We start from the raw sequence: 25,969 nt of genomic DNA, 5'->3' as shown, positions 1-25,969 counted from the left end.
AGATTTCTTTGCCAGAACCAGCAACAATAAGGTAGCTCCTCCTCTTGACACAGTGCCAAGAAAACACTGCTGAATAGTCTTTGAGCAAGCTCTGCAAAGCTCATTGATACGTTTATCTGTTCCTTCTTTCTCTGGAATAAAATAGAAATCACAGTGCAGGCCTGGAAAAAAAAAAGGCGCATTTTCTTCTTGTCATTTGAATTTTGTTGGGTTTTTGGCAACTTAAAAGTATTTAGTATCTGGTTTCCTACGAATATGTTTCATAAACTTAACAAATTTTGACTGTTCCAGAAGGCAGAATGAAGTGGGTATTTGGGCCAGTTTCTGAGCTCTTGAAAAATCACAAAGCTGCTAAGGCAGGTTCATATTTCAGCATCTTCCTTTATTGTAATATTCTAATATTTTTCCAGAAAGAAGAAAACACACACAAGTAGGTCATCCCATGTATAAGGAACTGTAATTTGACATGATACACTCACACAACTCAGGTGTTGTAGGCCAGTTGCTACCATAGTTTGGACATTTTCTCTGCTTTCTGCAGTTGGTATTGGGTTCTCCAAACTACAAAATTACAAAAATCTCCTCTGCAAAGGGCTCTTGGTCAGATCCTGCTCCCCAGAGAGGATCTGAACATGCCACCTGGTCTAGCAGCATATGCTTGAACAAGTTAGTAAAGAAACAATTCTAAAAGGGAAGTAAGCTGTGCTGGGAAATTCAGAGTGAGGTAGCAACAAGAACACCACTCAGTGACTTAAAATCTAAGCTTTGCTTGCTAAGGGAGATGATGATGGGTGGCTAGCATTTTCTAGCTGTTAAACACAAACATACACACCCAGGTAATCCAGCTGAAAACTCCATTTGTGTCTGTGAGTGGTAGGGCAGCAAGCCTGTATTGAGCAGGGTTTCTGTAGCAAGGCTGCCAGGTTGCCATGTGCAGGAGCTGAATCACAGCTACTTCCAGCTAACATTGATATGATATGGATGTGAAAAGCCCAGGATGCTCCAGAATCCTCAGCCTGTCAAAACCAGTCAGATCCCCAACAGAAAATGTGACATACCTGCTCAAACAGATTTAAGAAAGAGCAACACACTCACAACAGGGACACACACACCTGAGGGATTGTGGTTTGTGGAAAACCCACATCAGAGCTGTCGTGGTTTTAAACCAGTAACTAAAAAAATTACTTATTTCTTGCTGTGAGATATGGATTAGAGCAAGAGCAAAACAGGCTTAAAACTTAAAAAGGAATAAAGAAAGTTTATTAACAAACTACAAGAATAAGAACACCAGAATACACTTCCAGAAAACCCTTTTTATCCCCTACTACCCACCATTCCCTTGTTCACATGACAACAGAGACAAAAACGTTGGAACTTTGGTGTTTAAAACAGTCCCAATTCCTGCTACAGTCTTTTCTTCAGTCTTTGTAGAGAAACAGAACTTTTCTTCTGCTAATCTATGGAGTTTTCCACAAGAAAGCTATTTCTATCTATAGCTTTCTATTTTTCTGATGCCAGTTGCTTGAAAATCTGGTCATCAGTTCACTCCTCCCATTTCACATCACTCTGAGGTGTGTATGGGTCATAAGTCTAGGGATGTCATTTTAAGGATATGTTATTCAAAGGCAAAAGTCTTCTTCATCTGTCTCTGTGAGCTCCACTGGAAAAGAGTTTTCTCATTGCCCCCTAAGGCTTCAAATTTTCACTTCACTCTGTTCTAGCACTTCACTGTATCACAATTACTCTACTTTTTACTCAAAATCCACACTTTGAACACTCTATTCCTCCCTATATACTCTGTCATGAATTAAAAGAGGTTTTTTTAAGACCTTATTGTCTATCTCCATAGCTTTAACAGAAAAATATTTCAGCTTATAAAGCATCTCCTTATTCTCTACCTTTTCTGGAGCTTAATTCTTTTCTTTACTGTCTCTGATAGTTTATAAAGTCTCTTTACATGTTAATTACTCTCTTTTTCTCTCTCTGGATAAAAGGATTAATCTGCAAGTCTCATCTGGGTAATGAAAAGGTTAAAATCTTGCCCAGGCTTTGTAGATGGTTCTGTGATCTCTGCTGGAGCAGCAGCTGGAGTTGTCTGCAATGGAAGATTCTTCATGGCTGCTCTGGAGAGTGTGGTCACTGTCTCAGCCTGCCGCAGGTCCAGAGCTTTTTTTCCCTTCTTTACTCGGCAGTTTCTGGTGAATTCTGTCACGGCAAAAAACTGCAGCCGAGCCAGGAACTGGCCTGGCCTGGCCAGAGCCCGGGGCAAGCCCCGCAGGCCCCATCTCATGGCCGAGAGCCGCTGGGCCCAGCCCAGCCCCCACCTGGGCTGCATGGCGGGGCAGAGAACAAGAGGCCAGCTGGAGCTCTGTTACCCTTCACAGCCAGAAAACAAAGAGAGCCAAGAGTGCTCTGACTTTACATCTTAAGGTGGTGTTTACAAGTTGACTTCACTTTTTAATGGTCAAAACTGCTGTCAATTCTTAGAAATGACTGATAATTGGTCAGGAGAAAAGACTCCCATCAGCCACCAGCAGCTTCAATTTCCTTAGCTCCCAAAACCACCTTAAAGGTAAAGCCACACCATGACAAGAGCAGAGGAAAATGAGCCAAATGCGTGGATTGGCAGAGAAAACCCACTGCATTCCAGCCTCAGCCTCCTGCACTGCCCACCACATTCTTGGAGGGACTGGGAGAGATTGACTAATGCATGGCAAAAGCAAGGTCAGTTGGGACCAGGAGGGGTGGAAGTTGTGTTGGAAATTGAGTTGGGAGGAAGAGGGAAAAAAAGGTGTTTACCTAAATATTTGTTTAATTGTCTCATTTCTCTTTTCTTTTTTTTTTTTTTTTTTTTTTCCTCAAAGGCCAAGTCAGTCATCAAAAATTTGCTCTAGTTGGTGATAAATTAAATTAAATTCTCATAGTCAAGACTGTTTTGGCCATGACAAGTGCCCTTACTCTACCTGGTGAAACTGTCCAAGAGCAACCTGGTGGCACATCTTGTATATCTACCAGTTCCAACTCAAGTTTAGCTTTCTGTGTGATGGGGTTCCTGCCCTCAGCAACAATTGTTTTGATGCCTAATGGAGGTGGCCAGAAAGTCACCAATTTCTTCATTTTCAGATCAGGCAAGTCTACTTTAGATTTCTCTGCATGTTAATTAATGGTCATTTCTGGTGTCACTAATATGACACCATGTTAGTGTTGTTATAAGGTTGTTATGACTTCCTCTGTGTTCCTTTCTTATCTGTACCTGAATTATTTGGAACAGCAAGGATGTAGTTCAGAGCCTTGGCTGAGCTTTCCCCCAACAGCTGTTTGTTTTCCTTAGGACTTACCCAGATTGAGGTCTCATTTTGTCCAAGTGATAGCTCTGGGCAAGTTCCATCAGACAAGCCTAACTTCCATTTCCAGAGGATCCCAAAGAAATCTACAGAGATTGATACTAAAATGATCATCCTGTTTATAGAAAGGCAGCTGTTCTTTGAGCTGCAGAAAACAATCACATATCAGCTACCTACAGGGTAGAAAAACCATTAAAACATCAGGGCTCTGAAGCAGGAAAGGGGGATACTGTCTGCTAGAACTAGATCGATACTTGCAGAAATACTGAAGATAACTCACTCATAAACATAGTTTGAAAATTCTGTTGTTTCCAGATGGCATGGTTTTGATTGGAAAAATGAAAGAAGTAAGCCACGCATAATGTGGGAGTTTTGAAAGCAGTAAAAATGAAAGAATAACTTACATAAGGAAATGTCCTGGGGTGACTATGATACTGGTGTCCCTAATCGTCTGGTTTATGTTATATATATTAAGTTCTGCACCTTTAAGACTGGCTCTGAGAGCAAAGGTGGGGGGAAGAAGAAGCTACAGTTTGTGTTGAAAGAAAACATCACTCCCCCGTATCCTTCTCCTGGACTGGGCTGTCTGCAGCACAGACAGACAGCGGGACAGAGCTTTTCTCTGGCTTTTAGTTCATTTTAGCTAGCTGAGGCAGTTTTCTGGACTTCTTTTTTTTCTTTTTTTCCTGGATCTGTGCAAACCTGCTCTAGACTGAAAAACACCCAGCCAAACCCCAGGAGCTCACGCCTGTGGCCCACCAGGGCCTGGACCTCGGCACTTTCCAGCGCCGAAAGGACTGATAAGAACCTGAGTGAGCCGAGCTACACCACATGAAAAGGACTTTTCTTCCTAGATTTGCCATCCCATCGAACAGCAAGAGGTTTTATTGTTTAATATTATTCAATTTCTGTTAAATAAACAGCTTTTTCCAGTTCTCTCCAAGGAAATTATTTTTCCCAGACCAGTTGGGGGGAGGGGTCATTTGAATTTTTTTCCCTGGGGCAACCCCCATTTGGAGTTTTTCTCCCAAATTTTCCCTAAACTAGGACAGGAAAGAGCGGTGGTTACAATTTGGGGATAGTGTGTTTTCTGTGCAGTTTTGTACTGCCTCCTAAAAAGTACAGAAAAAGGTATGGGTTCAGCTAGTCTAACCTAGTGTGAGACAGAAAACCCCCAGTTTTTCTGGTTTTTCGCTTTCAACAACTATCATAAGCCTTTTCTATTAAGAAATTGTGTCTTAGTGAAAAGATTCAAATAATCACTGCTTACGTAAGATATTAATTTGTCTTCCTGGTGGGGTGTAGGAGCTGTGAATCTCCAAAGTGTGGAACAGAGATCAAAAAGTTATCAGATGGGACACGATCAATAATGTTAGTGCAGAACCCAAGACCACAACATTAAGTAAGATTCACTGCTATGAAATTTAGACAAAAAATTGTCAATCCTGTCAATACTGTGAAAGTATTTACAGCGTAAAGGAGAATAACCATATCCTCCCAGCTGGATAACTATGACAAAGTAACTAACACGCTCCTCTGGAGCAAGAAATATCAAGAACTTTTAAAGGTTAGGAAAGAGCATCAAAGGTGCCTTAAGAGTTTACACTAGGAGAAAAATATTAGCTGCTTGTTTTTGCTTTCACTGGCATTACAGAAAACCTTCAGTTTGGGTTTTATTAGAGCATGCTCTGCATCTAAAATCTGAGACAAGATTCTGCTCTAGACTGCATTCCTGGCACTGAGATTGGTAGAGTTGCACAGTAACATCTTGTCTAGTCTTTAAACACCAGCTTAAAATTTCTCTCCTTCTCTGGCATCAAAGCAAGTAATTTGATAATATCAGGTTTTCTTTAAGCAATTATTTTTTCCCTGGAGAATGTAGCACTAATCAAATGCATGTCATCAAAATACTTGGGAATTTGAAAGAAAAAATAAACAACAAGCAGAACACCAAAATTAATTAGCAGGTCTGATTCACCTACTTGCTTTATTTGATGTCAACTGACAAGACTCCAGTGTGGAAGTAATGAAAGAAAAATTTAGAAGGAATTTAAATTAATTGAAAATGTCAAAATGCACATCTGCAGAAACATTTCATTTAATTGGAAGTTTATTTCAAGCATATTACTTGCTGCTAGATAATTACTGTTGCAAAGCACATTTTAATGGTTCAAAGTGCTAAGAGTTGCCAGATATGGCAGCATCTGCTCCAGTAGGAAGTTGATAAGACAGGGTTTTTTTTTACACACATGATTTCTTCTGCTTTGCAAACTAGCTGCATAAAATTGTACCTATTCTTAAAAGTTCTCAGCTGAAAATCAGCTGAAAGTTCCACCCCAAACCACAATAGTGGAATTAATGGATATTTCACCCCTCTAATACCCAAAATGCTGGCAATACAAAAGAAGTCAGATCACATTCCCTTCTTCCTCTGTGATTAATATTACTAACAGAATAAACTAGAGATACAAATTAGTTAAAAAACACTGTTTATCTGAACTTGTTTATTTCTCCAGTTTATTTTTTCTGACACTGTGTACACAGCAGAACTTCTTTCAAATTGTATAAAATACCATAAGAAAAATCTTAGTCATTTAACTCCCTGAAGGCAGTATAGAACAGACAGCTAACAGGATTTTCATCAAGACAAAAAACAAGACAGATATATTTAACATTCTCTCTCTGTTTTTCTTATGAGCAGTTCAGCAATGCACATTGCCTTTGAAAGAAAGCTGTGGTATAATATTTATTTTTTTCTTAAAATGTGTACACAACTGTTTTCATTCCATAGCCCAAATAATTTTCCACATTTCTAGTATTGCAAGTATGGTTTAGAAATCTAATAGTTGATTATGTGAAAGTCACAAACTAGCAGAAATAACACAGTACTATTTTTTTCATGCCTCAGACTCTATAGGGAGAACAGGACAAAAATTCCATGTGCAGAGAAAAGACTTGTATATTCATGAGGAGTAATCATTCATACTAAACAGGAGAGTGCTCCTCAGAGTCTGAAACAACACCCTGGGTGAGAGGATTTAAAAAGCAAAGGATCCTTCCTGGGCTGCTTTACATTCTTCTAGCAAGAAATACTTGGAGCACCTCTCCTGTTCTTCTCACATGCTGCGTTGGGTTTTATAATTCAAAGTGAATAGCTCTTATAGGAAACTACTGAAAACAAACAAGTAACTTTTCAAATTGATTCTGAACAGGTAACAATTTTAAAATAACTAAGGTATGATGAGAATTAAACATTCTTTAAGATTACTATGAAGAATGCAGGATAATACTAAGCTACTATTGCATAACTTTAATTAACCTTACATGTTTTTTAACACCAAAGGGGTGCTAAAGATGAAATTTTTAGAAATATTCATTAGGCAACAACTTTTTTGTCATCTCACATCTCCTGGGTGTTACACTAGCATCTCAATTTTATTGGTAAAAAACAGCTTTATTTCTGTAACATACATACTTCTTAATCTAATTCTAATAACTTATTTTGTGACTGCTTAGGACAATGAACCTAACAGCATAATTATTAGTATTTTAAGAAATACTGTCATAAGATACCACTAAAATACCAATAGGTTGTCCCTAAAAAGTCACCACAGTTGTCCTGTCATGCCATCAAGGTGTTGCTGCACAGCACAGGACATTGTGTGACTGTGGCCTACTTGTCACAAAAATTGGAACAATATCTATCTGCTGCATCCCATGGGAAGAAGTGCTGGATGAGGGGTCTGGCAGGAATTCTTTAAGGAGAGAGCTGTTCTGGAGGAAACTCTGAGCAGGGGCCAAACAGACCACTCAGGGGTGATGCAGGGCACTTGAACCATGGCCAAGGCGAGCCTTATTACAAAGGGACTGGAAGATGAAGGGCTTCACTCATTTGGCTACAGAAAAAAAAGTAAATTTGTCAGCCCTTAATCCCTTGGGGTAGGAAACAGTTCCATGGTTGTGGCTGTCATTTTCTTCTGCAGTGTTACTGCAAAGTATTTCAACCCCTGCTCTTCTGAGTCTGTTCCTGCCACCAGCTTCCTTTTGCCTTTTCATAAATCAATGAATGCACTATCCAATAATATTAGGGATGAAAACAGAAAAAGTCACTACTGAAGAAATTGTTAGAAGCAATTCACATTTATTTTCAGCTCAGCAAGGCAGTAGGTTTACTCCTTCACAGCTATTTACACAGCAATTTAACACTAGAGGCCATACTCCAGTTTTCTCCAGATAAAAACATAAACCACAGAAGAATTTAGGTTAGAAAGGTCCAGTGGACATCATCTATATCACTTGCAAAAACAGACCAACTTCAAACTTCAGGCTAGCTTTCATCCTTGGTGCATGTCACCAGTGTCACAAAAGAGGTAAATAAACTCAGAGCTCACAGATTACAAGCTCACCTCTCCCTAGGTTTTCAAAACAGCAGTGACAGTGCTCAAATACCTCTGAAAATGACTGACTCAGAGAAATCTCTCCTCCCCCTTCTCTACCACTCTGATGACTGTCACTAGGTGAGGGCTATGAGTGTGAACCACCAGAGTGGTCCTGAATGGAGACAGGAGCAGCACTCAGACCTCCTGTGGCAGCTGCATTCATTCCTTGAGGAGTAGCAGGTGGCACAGGAGCAAGGAGCACAGCTGCTCTCTGAGAAACTTCACAGGAATCAGGCCTTAGCACAGCTCTCCAAAGAATGCTTCCTAAGACAAGGTCCACAGAGGTCACTGAGCAGATTTCTCACAGATCCATGGGGCAGGGACTTGACAGCTGGAAGCATAGTTGGCACCATTCAGCAGAACAGCGCAGTTCTGTTCAGGGCTGGTGGACTTGACCCTGTGGGAGACAGAGCACACAAGCAGGGCGACATTATAGAGGGGTCCCCACTTTGGCAAAGGGAAGAACATCTCACAGCTTTAGAGCGAAGGGACCAGCTGCAGGTCAGACTTCATGAGCTGATGGCAGGGAGGATCCATCCTGGGATACAGGTGGTCTGGAAGTGGCACTTATAATACGTGGAGCTCAATGTGAGACTTGCAGTTTGCCAGTCTCACACTGGGCTCTCCATTTCTCCATTTCCCACCACTAAAGAGCAAAATGTTCTGTCCCACAAGGGATTTTTTGCTGTTTTACCAAGGGCATTTGGGACAGAAAGTATGAAGTATCCCAGTTGAAGTATCCAGTTAAAATCATCTGTATGGGTATGTGAAAGGTGGAAGCCTCTGCTTCATTAAGGTTATCCAATCAAGGACTCATTCAGTGCAAAAGATCATAATGAGGACAAAATGATGAAACAGAAATCCACAGACACAAACATTCAAGAAATAAAAGACAAAACTGCAAAGACCAAAAGTCTTCAGCTACTAATCGATGGGCCATAAAAAACCTCCAGTCACAGCTTTGGACAGAGGTACCTTGGGCTTTGTAATAGATATGAAAGGTGAGGTGAAAGTGGAACTAGAGTATTTGAGTACATTTAAGGTGGGCCTGTGTGGCTGTGCAAAACTTGTTGAGGAACTTTAAGGGGACAAGGAGGAAAGAGAGGGGATGAGGTAAAGCAAGGGATGGGTCTGATTGTCTGGGAGCAGCTGATGATTACAGGCACGATCACTGTCACAGTTTTGCTTGCATATGTGCCTGTATTCATATTTGTCCTGGGACACAAAATGGGTGGACCTACTGGCAGGAATGTAGCAGTTGTGTCCATTAGCCTGGGATAGAAACTCCCAGGTCTACAGGCACCCAGCTGGGCCCTGGTAGCTGGGCAGGAAGAAGCCCTTAGCTACTAGAGCCCATGACTGCTCTGAACATCCCTTAGCAGCTGTGTCCATTGCTAGTTGACTTCTGCCCAATACCATGAGACTTTTCATGTCAGAGAGGGGAAGGATCTCAAGCATTTTATCTAGAAGTACAAAGGAAACACCATACTCGATTTCACTGCTCAGTTTTGAGCCGTCTTCCCAGGCCCAGTTCCCATCAGTGTTCCTTTGCAAACCAATCCAGTGGGATTTGCTGTGTAGTATCTGGAAGAAGTCCTAGGAGGGATGGAAAGGCAGAGAGATCAGTAGACTCAAAGAAACCCAGTCAAGTCCTGGGTCTTGAAGGGTAGAGAAAGAAGCAGTGTGTGAGAGAGGAAATTTTGGGGCCATTTCTGAATGTGAACACCCATTCCCTTCCTTCCTTCAGAGACCTGCTTTGTGAGACTCAGCATTTCAGAGTGCCAGGCAGCTTCCCCAGCTGTGGGTTATGAAGGCTGAACTCATGACAAACAAAACTCAGCTGAGTAGGGTAGAAAGAAGCAAGTCCCTCTTGCAAAGTGTCTAAGGGAAAGCCTTGTCTTTGCCAGTGCAGGGTGGTGGTGGGTGGGTCCCAGGAGCCTTTTATGCTCTCCCTTCCTCCCAGAGGGAAGGAACTACCATAACAGTACCAGGGACTTGCTCCCATTTCATCCCGCCCTTGCCTCTGCAAAGGCACCCACCACTGGTATTGCTGATCACCAGGAGATGAGCTCCCTCTGCCCGGCAGGATTCCTGGCTGGAATTCCAGTCCTTCTCCTTGGAGGAGTAACAACTGCCTCTGTGGGTCACTCACTGCTCAGGGCAGCATGGACATGGACAGCCTGAAAAAGAATTGTACATGTCTCTTCCCATTTGTAGTCATGTCTAGTTCCTTACAAACTCGTTTCCCAAATGTGTTCTTTCAGAAAATTTTTCATTTATTCATTTATTCAGAAAATATTCATTTACAGTAATGCCATCCCTGGAGCTCCTCTGAGACTGGCAAAGAATCAGAGTCTCTGAAGGAATCTGTGAAGGACATCCATTTTCCAGATGGAAATAGGTATGAGAGCAAATATTTTTTTAAAGAGAAGACCTCCACATTCTTCTTGGACCAATGAGCAGATTTCAAGAGCTCTGCTGTGATCCCTGATTAAGTTCTAAATTCAAATTAAGTATTTTCAGTGAAGGAGATTTACTTATCTTTGGTAATAAAATGCCCTGTTATTCCCAGAAATACCAAGAAGAGGATCCCTAGAATCACTGCAATAATCCAGTAGATAGAAAATCAAACAGGAAAACCTAACAAGAAAGAAAACATGAATGTGAGGAAGGTGAGGTTTTTCTTAATGGGACCAGCTCTAAAAATACAATTCATGTTAAACTGCAGTGTCAGTTTACCTCAAGCCTGCACTCATGTCAGAGTCCAACAGTGTCTGACAAGGTTCTTTTCGATATTCCACACATAGATAATTTAACAGTTAATAACAAATTTGCTTGTTTGAAGACACGTTTCATGAGATTCTGATTTAGCAGAATGAACCACAGCTATGTGTTGGAAGCACAACACAAGTGCAAACTAACTGTCCTGGGGTGACTTTACAATGCTTGTATCCTCGATCACCTTGTTTATGGTACATATTAAATTCTGCATCTTTAAGACTGGCTCTGAGAGCGAAGAGGGGGAACAAGAAGCCACAGTTTGTGTTGAGAAAGAGTACTCACTGCCCCAAATCCTGCTCCTGGACTGTGTAGTCTGCAGCTTGGCAGACAGCGAGACAGAGCTCTCTCCTTTCCTTTCAGTTAGTTTTAACTAGCCCCAGACTGTTTTTTTCTTTTTCTTGGATCTGTTCAAACCTGCTCTGGACTGAAAACTCAGAAAAACACCAGGAGCTCACGCCTGTGGCCCACCGAGGCCTGGGCCTCAGCACTTTCCAAGCACTGGAGGGATTGGTAAGAGACTGAGTGAGCCAAGCTACACCCCATGAAAAGGATTTTTTCTGGATTTGCCATTTCAACAAACAGAAAGAGGTTTTAATTGTTTAATATTATTCAATTTATGTTAAATAAACAGTTTTTTTCCCCTTTTCTCCAAAGAAATATTTTTCCTGAACCCGTTGAGGGAGAGGCCACTTGAATTTGTTTTCTGGAGGGACCCCATTTGGAAGTTCCCTCCCAAATTTGCCCTAAACCAGGACACCAACAAAATGTAGCAATATCAAGACAGACATGAATCACAATACAAATGTGATTCTCACTAGCATTTTTAAATAAATTTTTACAATGAAACTTTGGCTACTGAAAGGGACTCCTTGGGCTTGGACAGGTTGCTCTGTCTTGTGATGTGTTGCCTAATTAGGTCTAAAGGAGCCTCCACATCCAAAGATCTCGTCCTCCTCCCTCACTCCACTTTATGTGGTGTGTGGTTTAAGGGGTTGGCAGGTCCACACTAATTTCAGGGACAGACAGTCCTATAGGAATGAGCTGCAGGATGCTGTTGACTCATTTTCAGAGAATAATTCTGTGGCTTTTTATATTTCAAACTCATCCAGACAGGGTAGTGATTCAGTGGGCAAAACGAGCTAGTACAGTTCCTCCTAGAATCAACTGTGCATACAGCAGAAATCACAAAAAGGATGAACACTGACTGAACTAAGAACTGTAGCCCTACTTTACAAGTTTGTGCCTCCTTGTGGGCAGATTTTTGGTATAAACATCAGACTTCTCCTACTTGCCTACAAACTGGATCTAAATTCTGCCTCTACATCCCTGATTTCTTCACTGTGCTGCTGCAGCTGACTGTATATTCTATCGAAAAATTTAAATACAGAATGCAGGATTGAATTAATATCGAAAAAAACCCAATAATTCAGTGTAAGAGATTACGTAATTACATTTATTAAACCTAACTCATCAAACTAAATGCTCTTCTCCGGCTTGGAGCTGGAGTACATTTATTCCAAAAATACACATTAAAAAAACCCCAAATTTGATCACAGACAATTAAACTTTTATCTAGCTCCTCTTTCTTTTTCTCACAAATGGTAAATCCACACTTTGAAAAGATTACACCAGCTCACAGGAAATATCTTTTCTGAAGATGTTAATTTAGACCAGGCAGGAAACATCAGCTTGTCTTGAAGGCAGGCTGATGCCAAGAGTGGAGAGCTGCAGCTCAGCTGCAGACATGCTATTGGTGTAGTGAAAAAAGTAACAACTGACCACAACCAGACTCAGGTATAAATATTTAATTGCTCTCATCTTGTTGCAATGACTCAGACAGAAAATTAAAGATTTCTCCAGAGGCAACAGCTCTGCTATAGTTTTTCCACATCAAAGTATTCTCTTCTTGCCCACCAAGCCTAAACCTTCACCTCCATTTACTGAATTTTGAAGAACTAATAGGAAGCTGATCAAATAAAAAAATAAAGTACTTCTGCAAGGTCATATGAGAGTTGAGCACATCCAGTTCATTACTGTCACCCAATCAAGGTCTATTTAAATGCACAAAAGCATAATTAGCCACAGAGACACAAACCTGGCACACTTAAAATAACAGAGCATTTTCCACATAATATCAGAGGATAAATGTGAAATTCTGTGTTGTTTTATTTCTGACACTGTTGTACATGAAAAGGTGAGCAAAATAAAATGAAAAGTCAAGACAGGCAATTTGTCTTTCATCCCTTCATTATTTATCTTTTGTTTATCATCTGTGTTGCAATCCTTCTCTTGGCGGGACCCCTCTGTCCCACCCCCTGTGGTGAGAGCCCTGATGGTCTCGGGGCACAGGCGGCGGAGGGGGTCCTGGAGTGGATACAACACGGACTCAAAGTATCTAGACACAGGAGGCTCAAACTTGCTGGAATAATCCCGGGTTTATTGTCTGTCGTCTATCTGGCCCAAGAGAGAGACCGAAATGCCCTGGGTCTTATCTCTTATACCAGGGGGCAGGGGTGATTAGGGGATACAAGGAGGTCCCAGCCAATGGGAAGGGGGAAGGGAAAGAAGGTTTTCAGGTAGGAACTAACATTACACAAACCAGAGGTGAGTTTTACCCTTGGAAGATACCAAGATTTTTTGATGCACTACAACACATCAGGATGAAGAACAATTCCCCTCAGCAATCTTCGTGGATCCCTTCCAACTCAGGGCATTCTACGACTCTGTGATTCTCTGAAGTAAAATACCCCTTGCAGAAGTGGGGGCTGTTTAAAAACAAGGCAAGAGGAAAACCCCAACTCACCTCCTCCTTTTATCATAGATAGAAAGACCTGTTAAACCACCCACAAATACTAGAGTAACATGAAACTAATGTGAAAAAGTAGCCTTTTAATGTGTCTTGGAGAATTGGGGGATGATTGTGAATTATTGCTATTTCTTGGTGGTGCAGCACTTGTTATAAATAAAACCACAAGGTATAGGGGGTAGCACATAAACCAATGCACTCTCACATTCATGACCAAACCAGAGCCCTCACCAAAAATGCAATTCTGTGAATGCAGAAAAGCAAGAGTACTGCAGTACTTCTCTTCTGTGTGGCTGAATGGGAATCCTTTGCGACAGGCCCACTGTAGCACTAAGAAGATTTCAGAGTTCAAAGAAAGAACTCTTAAAAACTCTTAAGTTCTCTTAAAAAGCTCATGTTGCACATATGTGGTTTCAGAAAATTCCAAGCATGGTGAAACCAAATCACACCAGGAATATTTACTATCTTTGCCTCCTGTTGTCACCTTTTGGACCACTTCTTTCACTCTCTCTCTGCTCTGGAGAGGATTTCCTCATCCTTAGAAGATCTATTGGATCTAATTCAGTCTCTTACTGAAAAGATGATCAGATGTCTGAAGAAGACAGATAGAAGAGATAAACTTTTATGTACAATGAAAGATAAGCTACATTTGAAAAGAACAGAGAAACAATCCACCAGAAACTAATTACACAGATGGCCCTGCCATCTTTGAGAAAATTAAATATAATAATTAAAAGTCAACATTTTTGATGGGAACAAAATATTCTAATTTAACAACTAGAACAAAGTCTATCACTAAAAACTGAAAATCCATGATTCTCCACAAAACAGCTGTGAAAAATTTCCACCAAGCCCTCAGTGTTTTCACTAAGGAGAAATTCATTCATGAGTCTACATTGATCCTAAAATGGAGACTTGCTATGTGGAAAATAATTCTATAGAGACGACTTAAAAAAGCAAGGAGAGCAGTTATACCAGGGTAACTCCACAGGTACAATTACATTTATGCCACTACAAAATTTATTCTAATTTAGATTCAGTTACTCCAAACCAATGTAAGTTAACCAGGGGAAGACGAATCAGAGTAAGAATGCTTACATTCTTAGAATAAATAAGGCATCTTTATTGAAGGGAAATGAAATTATGTCTTACAGCAGGAAAGTGCCTTTCTGTGGGCAAATACATAAGCAGGGTCTTGGCACATACTCGTTTGCAGGGGAAACCAAAGTCAAATCTTTTGTTAGAGTCTGTGAGGGGCTCAACATCTGAATTCCCATGAATTTCCTTGATCAGAGCATTCAAAACAGAAATAAAATATGAGCATTTGTGTAAAGCAGAGCATTGCTTTCTGTGCTCTGAGAACAGTGCTGCATTTGTTACCTTTAGCTCTCTGTTTAACAAGCTCTCTGTGCACTATTTGTCAGGTCTGCAGCAGCACTGAGGATGCTTTCACAGCTCTGGGATTGTATTACCTGCCACACACCCAACTTTCACAGGCAAGACATTTCTGAATATCCCACTCTTGAGTGGGAGGTTTGAACCAATCAAATAGTTATTTAAATTAATGGTTTATTCACCAAAGATAACTGTGAATTTAATGAAATTTACCAGGTAGCTCTGAACTTGTTATCAAGTGTGGGAGAGAGAAAAGGATGTTATTATTTTACCATTTGTTAAAAGATTGTACCTCAGTTCTCCAGGTCAGATTTACACCAACTGGTTTATGAAGATCCAGGTGGCAATTAGCCAACACCATAGGAAAATTCAGAAAGCTGACTGCTCTCTCTTGAATGGATTTTGCAATGTCCCAGTGTATAATGGTGACACACACACACACTGTATGAACTCACATGACATTTATTTATGGAAGGAAACATAATTTCCTACAAAGCCCAAGTGCCATAGAAAAAAACACCTAGTTCATTTGTGTAATTTTGCATTAAAAATAGGAAACTTCTTACCATTCTCTTTGGAAGAAGACCAACAAGTTTTGAGGAAAACCAGAATGGAAAAAGCCATGATAAGTGGGGGGATGCTAAGTGAACACTGAATCCACTCTTCACACAGAATGGTAAAATTATTCCTTTAATGTGCATTTATTAATTTTTCATAAGGATCCTTAATGTTCAAAGTGCCAAAATAGTAAGAGAAAAAAGCCCTAAAGATACTGTTAACTTTAGAAACCACAAACAGAAATGTGAAAATTTATTTCACAGACTGTTCCTATTTCTTTTTAAATGAAAGATAGTCACAACTTCCAGTGCCTCTATTTTTTTACTAAGTCTGCATGTCCACTAAAATCAATGATAAAATAATTTCAGATCTTTGGAGTACTCACCTGACCTGCACAGAAAGCACACTGTCCATGAAGTTCTATGACATTTATGTAACAGATTCTGCATCCACAGACATGAAGGGTTTTGCTTGGTTTTGTTGTTGTTGGGCAACAAGGTGTGGGAATTGTTTGTTTGTGGGTTTGTGTGTTTGAATACAGTGCCCATGCTCCCATGGGAAGCTAGAGTATAAAACACTGGAGAAATCCCAGACACTTATTGAATACCACCCCCAGCACATTCCCCAGGTCATCTCCTCTTTCAAATATCCAACAGATGCATTTTCCTGGGACAGAAAAGATGGGGAAAAATTTCCAGAAACCTCACAGTGGGCTGACTCTGGCTGAATGGCAGGTGCCCATGAAACCACTCCATAATGCCCTTTTCTTAACTGGACAGGGAAGAGAAAATATAACAAAAGACCCCCAAGTCAAGATAAGGACAGCGAGAGATTGTTCACTAATTACTGCTGCAGGCAAAACAGACTCAACGTAGGAAAAACTAGTTTATTGCTAATCAAATTAGGAAGTATAATGAAAAATAAAACCAAATCTTGAAACACTTTCTTCCACATCTCCCCAGGCTCAACTTCACTCCCAATTTCTCTACCTCTTTTCATCCAGCAGGGACAATGAGGGTTTTGGTCAGTTCATCTCACATTGTCTCTGCCGCTCCTTCCTCCTTGGGGGGAGGACTCCTCACACTCTTCCCCTGCCCCAGTGTGGGGTCCCTCCAAAGGAGACTAGGTCCTTCAGGAATTTCTCTAACATGAGTTCTTCCCAAGTGTTGTTTTTCATTACGTGCCCCAGCATGAGTCTCTTTCCATAAGGTGCAGTCTTTCTCCAATGAGGCCTCCTCTCTCCACAGATTCTGCCAGGACCCTGCTCCAGCACAGGCTTCCCTTGGAGTCACAGCCTCTTTCAGGCATCCCCTTGCTCTGGTGTGGGCTCCTCCAGGGGCTGCAGGGGCTCAGCTGCCTCTCCATGGGCTGCACCACAGAATCTCAGGGGAATCTCAGCTCTGGAGCCTGGAGCAGTTCCTGCCCCTCCTTCTGTCCTGCCCTGGGTGTTTGCAGAGCTGTTCCTCTCACAGTCACATTCCTCTCTTTCACCTGCTGTTGTGCAGTATCTTTTACACTTTCTTAAATACATAATCACAGAGGTGCTAAAAGTGTTGCTGAAGGGCTCAGCCTTGACCAGCAGCAGGTCCATCATGGAGCTGGGGGAAGCTTCTGGCATCTTCTCACAGAAGTCTCCTCTGCAGTCCACCCCATCACCAAAACCTTGCCACACAAACCTAACATTCCTTTAACTCAAGTTTCTCATTACATTTTCTACAGCTTCCTAAACACTTTATTCCCAAATGACACCAACAGGATCATTTAACAATAATGCTAACAGTTTCTTGTGTCTGGCATGGAGGAGAGATTTTATAGACGTTTGAAGAACAAAATGATCCCTTCCAACGTACACACCTCATTCTCAGCTTGAAAAATACTTAGAAAGGGAAAATACTGAGAATTCTTTCTCCTTTACCAAAATATGAAAGTACCCTTCAGAGGATCGTGTATTCCCTCACCAGGCTGTATACATCAACACCAGCAACATCAGCATAGAGTTCAGGCACCACTGGCTCAGGCACCTGCAGCACTGTGTGCCCATTGCTGGTCTTCATAGCTGTTTTCAGGGAGCACAACAGGTGTGCTGGAGAAGGCCGGTGAGCTGCAGTCCACTGCCAGCAGGACTTCATGATGCAGTACCTGTAAATTATGAAATCATGTCTTCATGCAAACAGATGTACCTTAGATCTTCCCTGTGGATACTTTGTTCATTTCAGAGAATACCCTATAACTTAGAGGAGAAAAATCATTCCCCAGCAGCACTGCACCTTGCAAGGAAGCAATGCAGCAGCAAAATGCAAGGGCTCTTAAGGAAACAGAAACAAGTGTCACTTCCAGAAAAGGACCGAAAGGTTTCGGCCACAGAGGTTTTACGCAGCAGAACAAAATAAGATGTGGCAGACACAAATCTCCTCAGCTATCAGGTTACTCTTGGTATAGTCTAGACTTAGAAATCTTATGTAAAATCTCATTTCCTGTGTCTCACTTCTATTTAGCTCTGCCAACCTCGTGTTCAATTGTCCATAAAGCAAGTAGCTTACATGGCTTGCTGGCAGCTCGAGGGCTGCTTCATAATGTTCTGTTTCTGCAGGTATGGTAAGATGTCAGAAGGTGGCACCTCAGGATATGGCGGAGCACCTGGAATGGCAAAAGGAGCAATGGTAGAAAACTCTATGGCAATGGCTGCAGAGAGCAGCTTCTGTGCAAGACTGCCTTCCATCCCTACCAAGATCTGTTTTTTTTCCTATCACAGTTCACAATAACAGAAGGTCTAAAAGGAATTGATGAGACTTTGCAAATTGGAAAAAAATCAGGGTGCTTATTTAAATGGCTCTACTTTACATTCTAAAATTAGATATTTTTGGGTCTTGTTAATTTGCTGCTTCCTTACATATTTTTTTTTTTATTAGCATTCAATCTTCTTACCTAATGTAATCATTTCATACAGTAGAATTCCAAAAGACCATCTGCAAGAAAAGAAAACAAAGTGATGTTGTTTGCTGGTTTAAATAGATAAGAACAACTAGGCATGGCCAGCAGACAGGAGAAAGCATAAGCTATAAAAGTGGAGCCTTATGCTGGAAGTAGTTCTGCCTTCCTGTGAACTTCAGGACATGAAAAGACACATAAAGGAGTGAAAGAGACAGATCTGACAGACAGATGAACTTCTAGTCCCAAAACGAAGCCATACACATCTGCCTTGATGGTAGGGGGTTTTCTCAGGAGCCTCTCTGGTGCCTGCCACTTGACAGGCACTTTCCATGTGTCTGAGCTGGCACCATGTGTGTGAGTTTCATAGGCCAGGCCCAAACCACAGAGCTTAGCAGTGAAGTTGTGATGAAGGAGGACATTCCTGGCAGCAATGTCACCATGGAACAAGTTCTTTTCTTCAAGATAAGCCTGGGAAATTGGAAAAGAAAGAAAACAGGATTATTTTAAATGGAAATTTAATTTTTAGAAATTTTCACTTTTTTATGCTTGAGTTTATGCTTGTCTTCAACAATGTGGAGTAGAGACGTGTGCTCACCAACATAATGGAAGCATATTTTAACAAAGTCTTTATTCTTAGGCCAAGAAGACTTGAGCCACCATGCAAATTTGTGTTGCAATCAAGCAGGAAGGAAAAAATGCAGCCAACATGAGCAGACTTACCAGAGCTGCTACAACCTGCTGTCCAATCTCATATACCTGTCTCTCAGTGAGGTCATAGGGGACACCATCCATTGCCATTACATTCTAGAGACAAAATAAGAGACCTTGGTTCAAACAAATGCCACAGCAGTAGAACAGTGGAGAATGTTTACTTCTAATCTATCTAATCTTATGCTCCTCCTTCTCACAATTGCTCATAAATTGACTGAAATATAAGAGGACATAGATGGATGATGCTGATGGTGTGTTGCATAAGACAAGTACACTAGAGACAACTGGTGGGCAAATTGACATGTGGTGAAAAAATTAATAGGTTAGTCAGAATAACAGTGAAGAATGACAATTCACACAGGTCAGAGAAAGATATATTATAAATTAGAATAATGAGCAGGAAAACACATTTCTAACATATGAATTGGGTACCTGGTATGAGACTAACAGTCCATCTCTCCTACCACCCTACCTGTAACAGTAAGAGAGAGAGAGATGAGAGAGAGAATAAGGTAAGCACACAATGTTCTTCCTGTGCCATTTTACAGCCTATAGATACAGTGTATTTAAAACTTCCTGGGATGGTTATGGTTTCAACATGTTCAGCATCCTTTTAAAGGTTACTTTCCATAACTGACCTCATAAGAAGGTCAGTATCCACAGCAGCCAGTGGCAAGACTGCTGCTAGTCAACTCCTCACTTCATAAAGAACCAGCTCCATTTGTTTGTTTTGAAGATGACACATATTAGCTATATTTGCTACCACCTGGACCTTCTGCTGAACAGGACTGGAAGCAATCTTTCTGTATTTAGAGTTTCAGATGTAGGAGACTGATGGATTTACAGTGGTAACAGCAGAGCTGTTTCCGTGCCTTTTGTAACAAAGAGTCATAGAATCGCTGAATATGCTGAGTTGGAAGGGACTCACAAGGATCACTGAGTCCAGCTCCTGGCCCTGCAATGGACATCCCAACAATCCAACCCTGTGCCTGACAGTGTTGTCCAAACACTCCTGAAGCTCAGACAGCCTTGGAGCTGTGACCATTGCGACCTGGAGCACCTGTTCAGTGCCCCACCATCCTCTGGGGGAAGAATGTCTTCCTGCTATCCAATCTAAACCTCCCCTGATATTTGGGCTCTTTTTTAGCTTGAGTTAACATTTCCAATGGACTGCATATTTTCATACTACCAGACCTCATCCCATCAGATTTTACCCCTCAGCAATGGGCAGACATGAAGCCATCATTCGCATATGTGAAACTTCTTCCTGTGCATTATTTCATTTTTACGCTAAATTTCAGCTGTTCTTTTTATTGAAAAGTCTTGGAAGATCCTTCTGCAATTCCTTTGGGTCAGCCCTTGCCTTTACTGGCTGGAATCATCAGGAAATATCATCACTGTCACTGTCATGCCATTTTTAGGTTATTAATATATGCAATGAACAGCACCATGTCCTAGATAGCTGACCTCCTTTCAGTGCAGGTACCAACCTTTCATTCTTATATTGTTTCCTGGCTTTTAACACATTAGTTACCATCCCATGACCTTCCCCCTGTGTTGTAACAGCTCTGCTTTCTTAAAAGCACTTGGAGTGAGACATGATTTAAAACTTTAGAAATTCTGGTGGCTGAATGAATTCATGCTAATTCCAGTGCCTTATAGGCAGATACGTACCTATGTAATTTAAGAAGCTATTCTGCCATCACTTCTTTTGACTCACCTTCCGACATGTCCACAGAAACGTCAGCAAGTCACCAAGAGACACATCTTCCATGATCATATAAAGTGGGAGCTGGTCTATACAACATCCAACCAATTCAGCCAGGTTCTCATGATGGCCAACATTATGATGGAATTTAATCCTTCCCAAAAAATCCTTTACTTTCTGGGGACTAGCTGGGTCTGAAAGAACAAAAAAAAACCAAATTAAAAACAAAACAACAACAAATGGAAGCAGCAAAGAACAGGTTGACAGCTAAAATCAACATGGTCAGCAACCTTTAATCCTACCAGGACATACCTACAAGAGCATCTCAGACTTACTATACTGAACATAGCTTGTACTTGTCCAGTACTGATGGCAATGCTCTGCCCAGCAGCATGTCTGGGATACAGAGACTGTACCAAAGTAGATCCTAGCCACGGGCCCTACCTTGCAAGGCTTTCAATACCACAGTCTTAGTCTTCCCAGAGCTCCCAGTTTCCAACTGAGCCCTGTAGATGCTCCCAAAGGCACCAACTTTAATCAGCTGCAAGGTGTCTGGTAAGAGTTTCTCTCGTGGTATCTCTAATTCTTTCAGAGTCAAGGATGCAGAATTTAACAGGCTCGCCAAAGTTCTCTCACTCAGCTGGACGTAGCAGTTCTCTGTTGAGCAAAGTTCCTCCTGATTCTTTTTCGTCACTGACAAAAGCAAATACATATGATGCATAAAACCTGACATACGAACTCCTGTAATAGGTGGCAATGCTCATCCTTCTATGCTCTTTAATTTCTGCTCTACAGTGCTTTGTAAATCAGGGTGAAGTAAGGAACTGTTATTGTATCTTACTTATCCTGGCCCTTGAAGAGGAGAAAGAATTTATCTCCCACTCTATTTGACGAAAAGACAGAACCAGTCTAAAAATTTCTCCCATATTTAACTACATAACCTTTGCAGATAAGACACATTTGGATTTCATTCCCATGTGCTCAAGCAACGAACATTTTCTTTCATTACAAGTTCTCAATTATTTCTCTTAATATAGGCTCAAGAGGCTGTTTCCCTCTACATACCCCAAATTAGTTCAGAACTGTACTTTCATTTCCACATAGCACGTGTACCAATAAATCTTTCCCTACCCCCTCACCAGTCTGTGTTCTACTTCATGTTGTCTCCATAGGAAGAGGGAGACAGCAGTTTGAAATTAAATTTCTTAAATGGCAGCAGAGAAAATGGATTAACTAGGCATAATATACATCAAAATTACTGTCATTCATAACTATTTCTTCAGCTCCATCTACACTACAGCTTCCACTACTGCTGCTGCAAAATGGAGTAAATCACGGTTCCCAAATTTTCTAATATTTACTGGATTACTGAATACCACTTAGGATCCTCATAAATGATTTTTCTTAACAGCTCAAGCGATGGGGAAATAAAATTGGCTTCTGGCCACTGAAACCAATACTCTTTCCTCTGGTTGAGAAGCATTTTTTTTTACCTTGGGTTCTAGCTGGTGCTGATTGCTCCTGCTTTGCTCGCAGGCCACGGCAGTGGAGCCAAAGGATCACAGTGAGCACAATGACAAAAAATCCCACCAGGAGAACTGGGACAACGATCACTTCCATTTGATATTCGCGCACAACTGTCAGCAGAGAAATAAAATGGAAAACCAAGGAATAAGCAGCACACTGGTTCTGTATAACCATGTAGCAACAATCCATTTCAGTAGCTTTCAACCCCAAAAGTGTTTGTTCCATCCTCTGGAATAGCTGAACACTGTTAGTCCTGCCTCCTTCTTTTCAAAGGTGCTGAGTACTTAAACTGCATGAAATCGCTAAGACTCCCCACACCTAAGGTCACTTATTTAATTGTCTTAATATAGAGGCCAGGAATTGTAGCAATTTGAGCATCAGTGAAACAAAAACAGCACTGGAAGCAGGAAAGCTGGATATCGGGATGTCATTAAGTTCAATTACAGCTCCAGCTCCCTCCAGTAAAATTACACAGAGCATTTTAAATAAAACTGTGTGTAGTCTCCTTTGGAGTTTCATTTGAAGACACTGCAATTAGCAAGGCTTGTGAAGGTAACTATCTTTCTCCTGTCCCCAGATCTGGAGGTGGTTGATACCATTTTATCAGTTCCCAAAGAAGGCAGAAAGTCATGAAATCAAAATCCCACAAAACTGGTCCTTTGGGAAGCTGCAAGGAATCTTTAATACCTGCTGTACACCTCATTCAAAGTAGGAATTCTCTAAAATGGCTGAAATTATGTGAGATTAATCCTGCCACAGAGACTTCATCCTCATAAACATTTCTCCCCTGAAACACAATGTAGGGAAAGCTCTATCAAATTTTTCTTGTGTGGGCTGGGATGCAGGTAGAGGAGGAGAAAGGGCTTGGCACACTTTTTAGTGAAGCTGCCCAGCATGTGAAATGTTATTAAAGGAGTGTGTGAATCTTACCACACAGCTTGTCATTGTTATTGCATTCCAGCAGCATCCGTGAGAATCCTTTCACATCCACTGCCATTCTCAGCTACAATCAAGCAGGACTCCAACCCCCACTTCCTGCACAGACATAAAGAATAATAACAACATTTATTAGGAGAAAAAATTATGATGATGAAGTAACAAGTGATGTGAATAGGGAGCTTTCTACCCCTTATAATCAGTGAAGCAGTACTGGGATTTGAAGGCTTAGAGAATGATATAGGACATGAACTATCACATCTTATGTATGATGCATTGTATGACCAGAGAGAATTTAGAGTTAAGCTTGTTCTACAGTGCTCCACAAACAAATAAGGACCCCTAGGCCTAAAGGCTGGCATATGTAGAAAAATCCATAGATATTAACTTAATTATATTTAGAGAACATCTAATACACTCCTAGCTAACACATTTTCTAGATGCCAGAATGGCTCAGAATTTTATCTTCCAGTCCATTACAAGTGAACAGATCAGCAGCATGCATAGAAAATGTCATCCTTGACTACAGTCCTTGCCACAACTCCTACTGTTGCTCTACAAAGAGAAAGAGAAAAAAGACTTGCCATTAGGGCTCTCTGGTATCAACTTCTGAGCACTGCCAAGTCTGTGGGTATTCTGAAGCACAGCATCTGTACCTCTTCTGCACTTGTAGATGAAAATCCAGAGCCTGTACAAGCATGCACCTTGTTTAGCCTCTACTTCTTATGAACATTGCTAAAATGTAAGACTTAATAGCTTTGCAAACAGTATCATCTAGAACCTTTTATAGGAATTGTGACTTTTATCCTGTAAGCAACTACTTCGTTTTTGACTCTGAGTTTCAGGCAATTAACCTCAATGGCAAATATAGGGCATTTATTTAATGGAATTTGGTGATAAAACATTTAACAGTTTGTTCTCATGTTTAAAACTAATAAGTGAAATTATTCTTTATCAGTTGCACAATAGAGGCAGCAGAGAGAGGGAAATGGAATATATCTGTGCTTTAAGGTATCACAAAAAGTCTATTTCCTTTTTTTATTTGATTTCATTCTTAATGTGCTAACAAATTTACCTGGTTCCAAGGTGTTGCTACACTAGGAATTCAGTCAAAGGAGTAATAACACAGCAATAATACCAAGCTTTTCAGGTACACTCCGAAAGCAAGCACACTAAAACAACCTGCTTCAGCTTTAACACACGCACACACATACACAGGGCCAGTCCTGGCTTGTTTCATTCTCAGGTACAAACAGACTTCAGGATCATTAACCAGCAACCATATTGTATAATCTAAGTCATGAACAGTCCAATCTCCATCTTAAGACTTGCTAAGGGCTTTGTACAGGTGCTTACTAGTAATGCACACTGGCATTTAAACACCATGCATGCACAGGCACACAAAAGCACACACCCCAATTTGTGCTTATGGAGAGAGCAACAAAGATCCATGGAAAAAGCTCTGATGCAACAGCCACATCTACACTGGTCACTGTCTGTAAAAAAGATTCCTCCCTACTCTTTATGCATATCCCAGAAGTGATGCCAGTGGGTGGCACTCATGTTTTCCAACCATACTCAAGGCAGAATCAGGGGATCCAGGAATGAAAACATTGGCAGTCACTGGCGTTTTATTTGCCCTAGCACTCCCATGTGCTGTGGTTGCTTATTGGGGTGTTATCATTGGAAAAGCTTGATTACAGAAGCCCACTTACACTCCATGTATCTTTCCTCTCACAATACTCAACAAGCAGAAAAAGAAGTTTCTTTCAGTAAGGTAATTCTGAAGTGCCTTTCAGTGTTACTTTTCAGGCCAACACAAATTCCCATACTAGGCTGTTTCTGCAACTTACTTGTCTAACAGTAACATCATTGCATACCTATCCTCACAAGGAGAATGGTAACTCAGAAATCCAGAGAACTCACATTACAAATTTAATATTTTTTGCACTGGGAGACGCGTGAAAGTTATGTGGAACTAACATGTTCACGTGCATACCCAACACAGAGCAGGACTACTGACAGTGCTCAACTACTTATTCTATTAGATTAAGACATTTTCCTAGTACCAAGACAGGATAAAGGAAACAAAAATATCTTTAAAAGTTCAAAATCTGTACCTCACTAGCATTCTGATTTTCTTTGCCTGTGTGTTAACACTGTACCAAGATCAGTGCTGTCTAGATCATGTGCACACATACACTGTGTTACCTCGATTTAGAGTTTGCATTAGAGAATTTGTGCAATTTCAACTAAATGTCAGCTTATTTATTCCACTGGATTTTTCAATGTTCTTTTACACAGATTGAATTCCACTCACTGGAATTCACAGAATCATAAATGTTGGAAAAGACCCTTAAAATCAAGTCCAACAGTCAGCCCAGCACCACCACCACGTTCACCAATAAACCATGTCCTCATGTACCACCTCCACAGGTTTTTTGCACATTTCCAGGGATGGTGACTCTACCAACTTCACTGGGTAGCCTATCCCATTGTTTAATGACTCTCAGCAAAGAAATTTTTCCTAATTTAATATAATCATCCCCTGGCACAGCTTGAGGACATTTTCTCTTGTCCTGTCCCTTGTTCCCTGTGTTATAAATTTTTATTATGATATTGGCTCTCGCAGATGAATATTACATATTAAATAATTTTTAGCTATGTATGTACCTTTTTCTTGCTAACAAGTTTTAAGTTTAAAAAGAATTTCCTAGGTACAAGGCGAGGAAACCCCAGAGGGCGAGGACACTGGGGCCCAGGCTGTTATCAGGAGAACATATGAAGCCCAGCTACCCTCAGGACAAGGATGAGGGGCCCGGATGGTTATCTG

At 41.0% G+C, this 25,969-nt stretch overlaps 1 protein-coding gene and 1 long non-coding RNA gene across 8 annotated transcripts in view; one reads left to right on the top strand and one right to left on the bottom strand.

The window, feature by feature from the left end:
- Positions 1 to 2,515: 2,515 nt before the first annotated feature.
- Positions 2,516 to 3,988, top strand: LOC109022640. The gene is made up of 2 exons (XR_002001716.2): positions 2,516 to 2,724; positions 2,865 to 3,988. It is a non-coding gene; the product is annotated as an uncharacterized LOC109022640 (long non-coding RNA).
- A 12,201-nt stretch (positions 3,989 to 16,189) lies between these two features.
- The window catches only part of STYK1 (serine/threonine/tyrosine kinase 1), a 24,037-nt gene continuing 14,257 nt past the window's right edge, over positions 16,190 to 25,969 (bottom strand). For 5 of the 7 annotated variants that reach the window (XM_033514585.1, XM_015629258.3, XM_033514584.1 and 2 more), the window contains 10 exons: positions 23,721 to 23,824; positions 23,131 to 23,235; positions 22,167 to 22,310; positions 21,118 to 21,366; positions 20,686 to 20,867; positions 18,975 to 19,058; positions 18,514 to 18,722; positions 18,249 to 18,289; positions 17,864 to 17,960; positions 16,190 to 17,462 (listed from right to left, as the gene is read on the bottom strand). In XM_033514585.1, the coding sequence (XP_033370476.1) occupies positions 17,258 to 17,462; positions 17,864 to 17,960; positions 18,249 to 18,289; positions 18,514 to 18,722; positions 18,975 to 19,058; positions 20,686 to 20,867; positions 21,118 to 21,366; positions 22,167 to 22,310; positions 23,131 to 23,197 (1,278 nt within the window). In that variant the 5' untranslated portion in view covers positions 23,198 to 23,235; positions 23,721 to 23,824 and the 3' untranslated portion in view covers positions 16,190 to 17,257. The remainder of the gene's footprint in view (positions 17,463 to 17,863; positions 17,961 to 18,248; positions 18,290 to 18,513; positions 18,723 to 18,974; positions 19,059 to 20,685; positions 20,868 to 21,117; positions 21,367 to 22,166; positions 22,311 to 23,130; positions 23,236 to 23,720; positions 23,825 to 25,969) is intronic. The other 2 variants (XM_033514586.1, XM_015629264.3) reach the window with 1 other exon arrangement.

The sequence above is a fragment of the Parus major genome, chromosome 1A (genome assembly GCF_001522545.3).
Source record: "Parus major isolate Abel chromosome 1A, Parus_major1.1, whole genome shotgun sequence".
NCBI classification, from domain to species: domain Eukaryota; kingdom Metazoa; phylum Chordata; class Aves; order Passeriformes; family Paridae; genus Parus; species Parus major.
The sequence above is the reverse complement of the archived record's forward strand: the minus strand, read 5'-3'. Positions and strand labels throughout refer to the sequence as shown.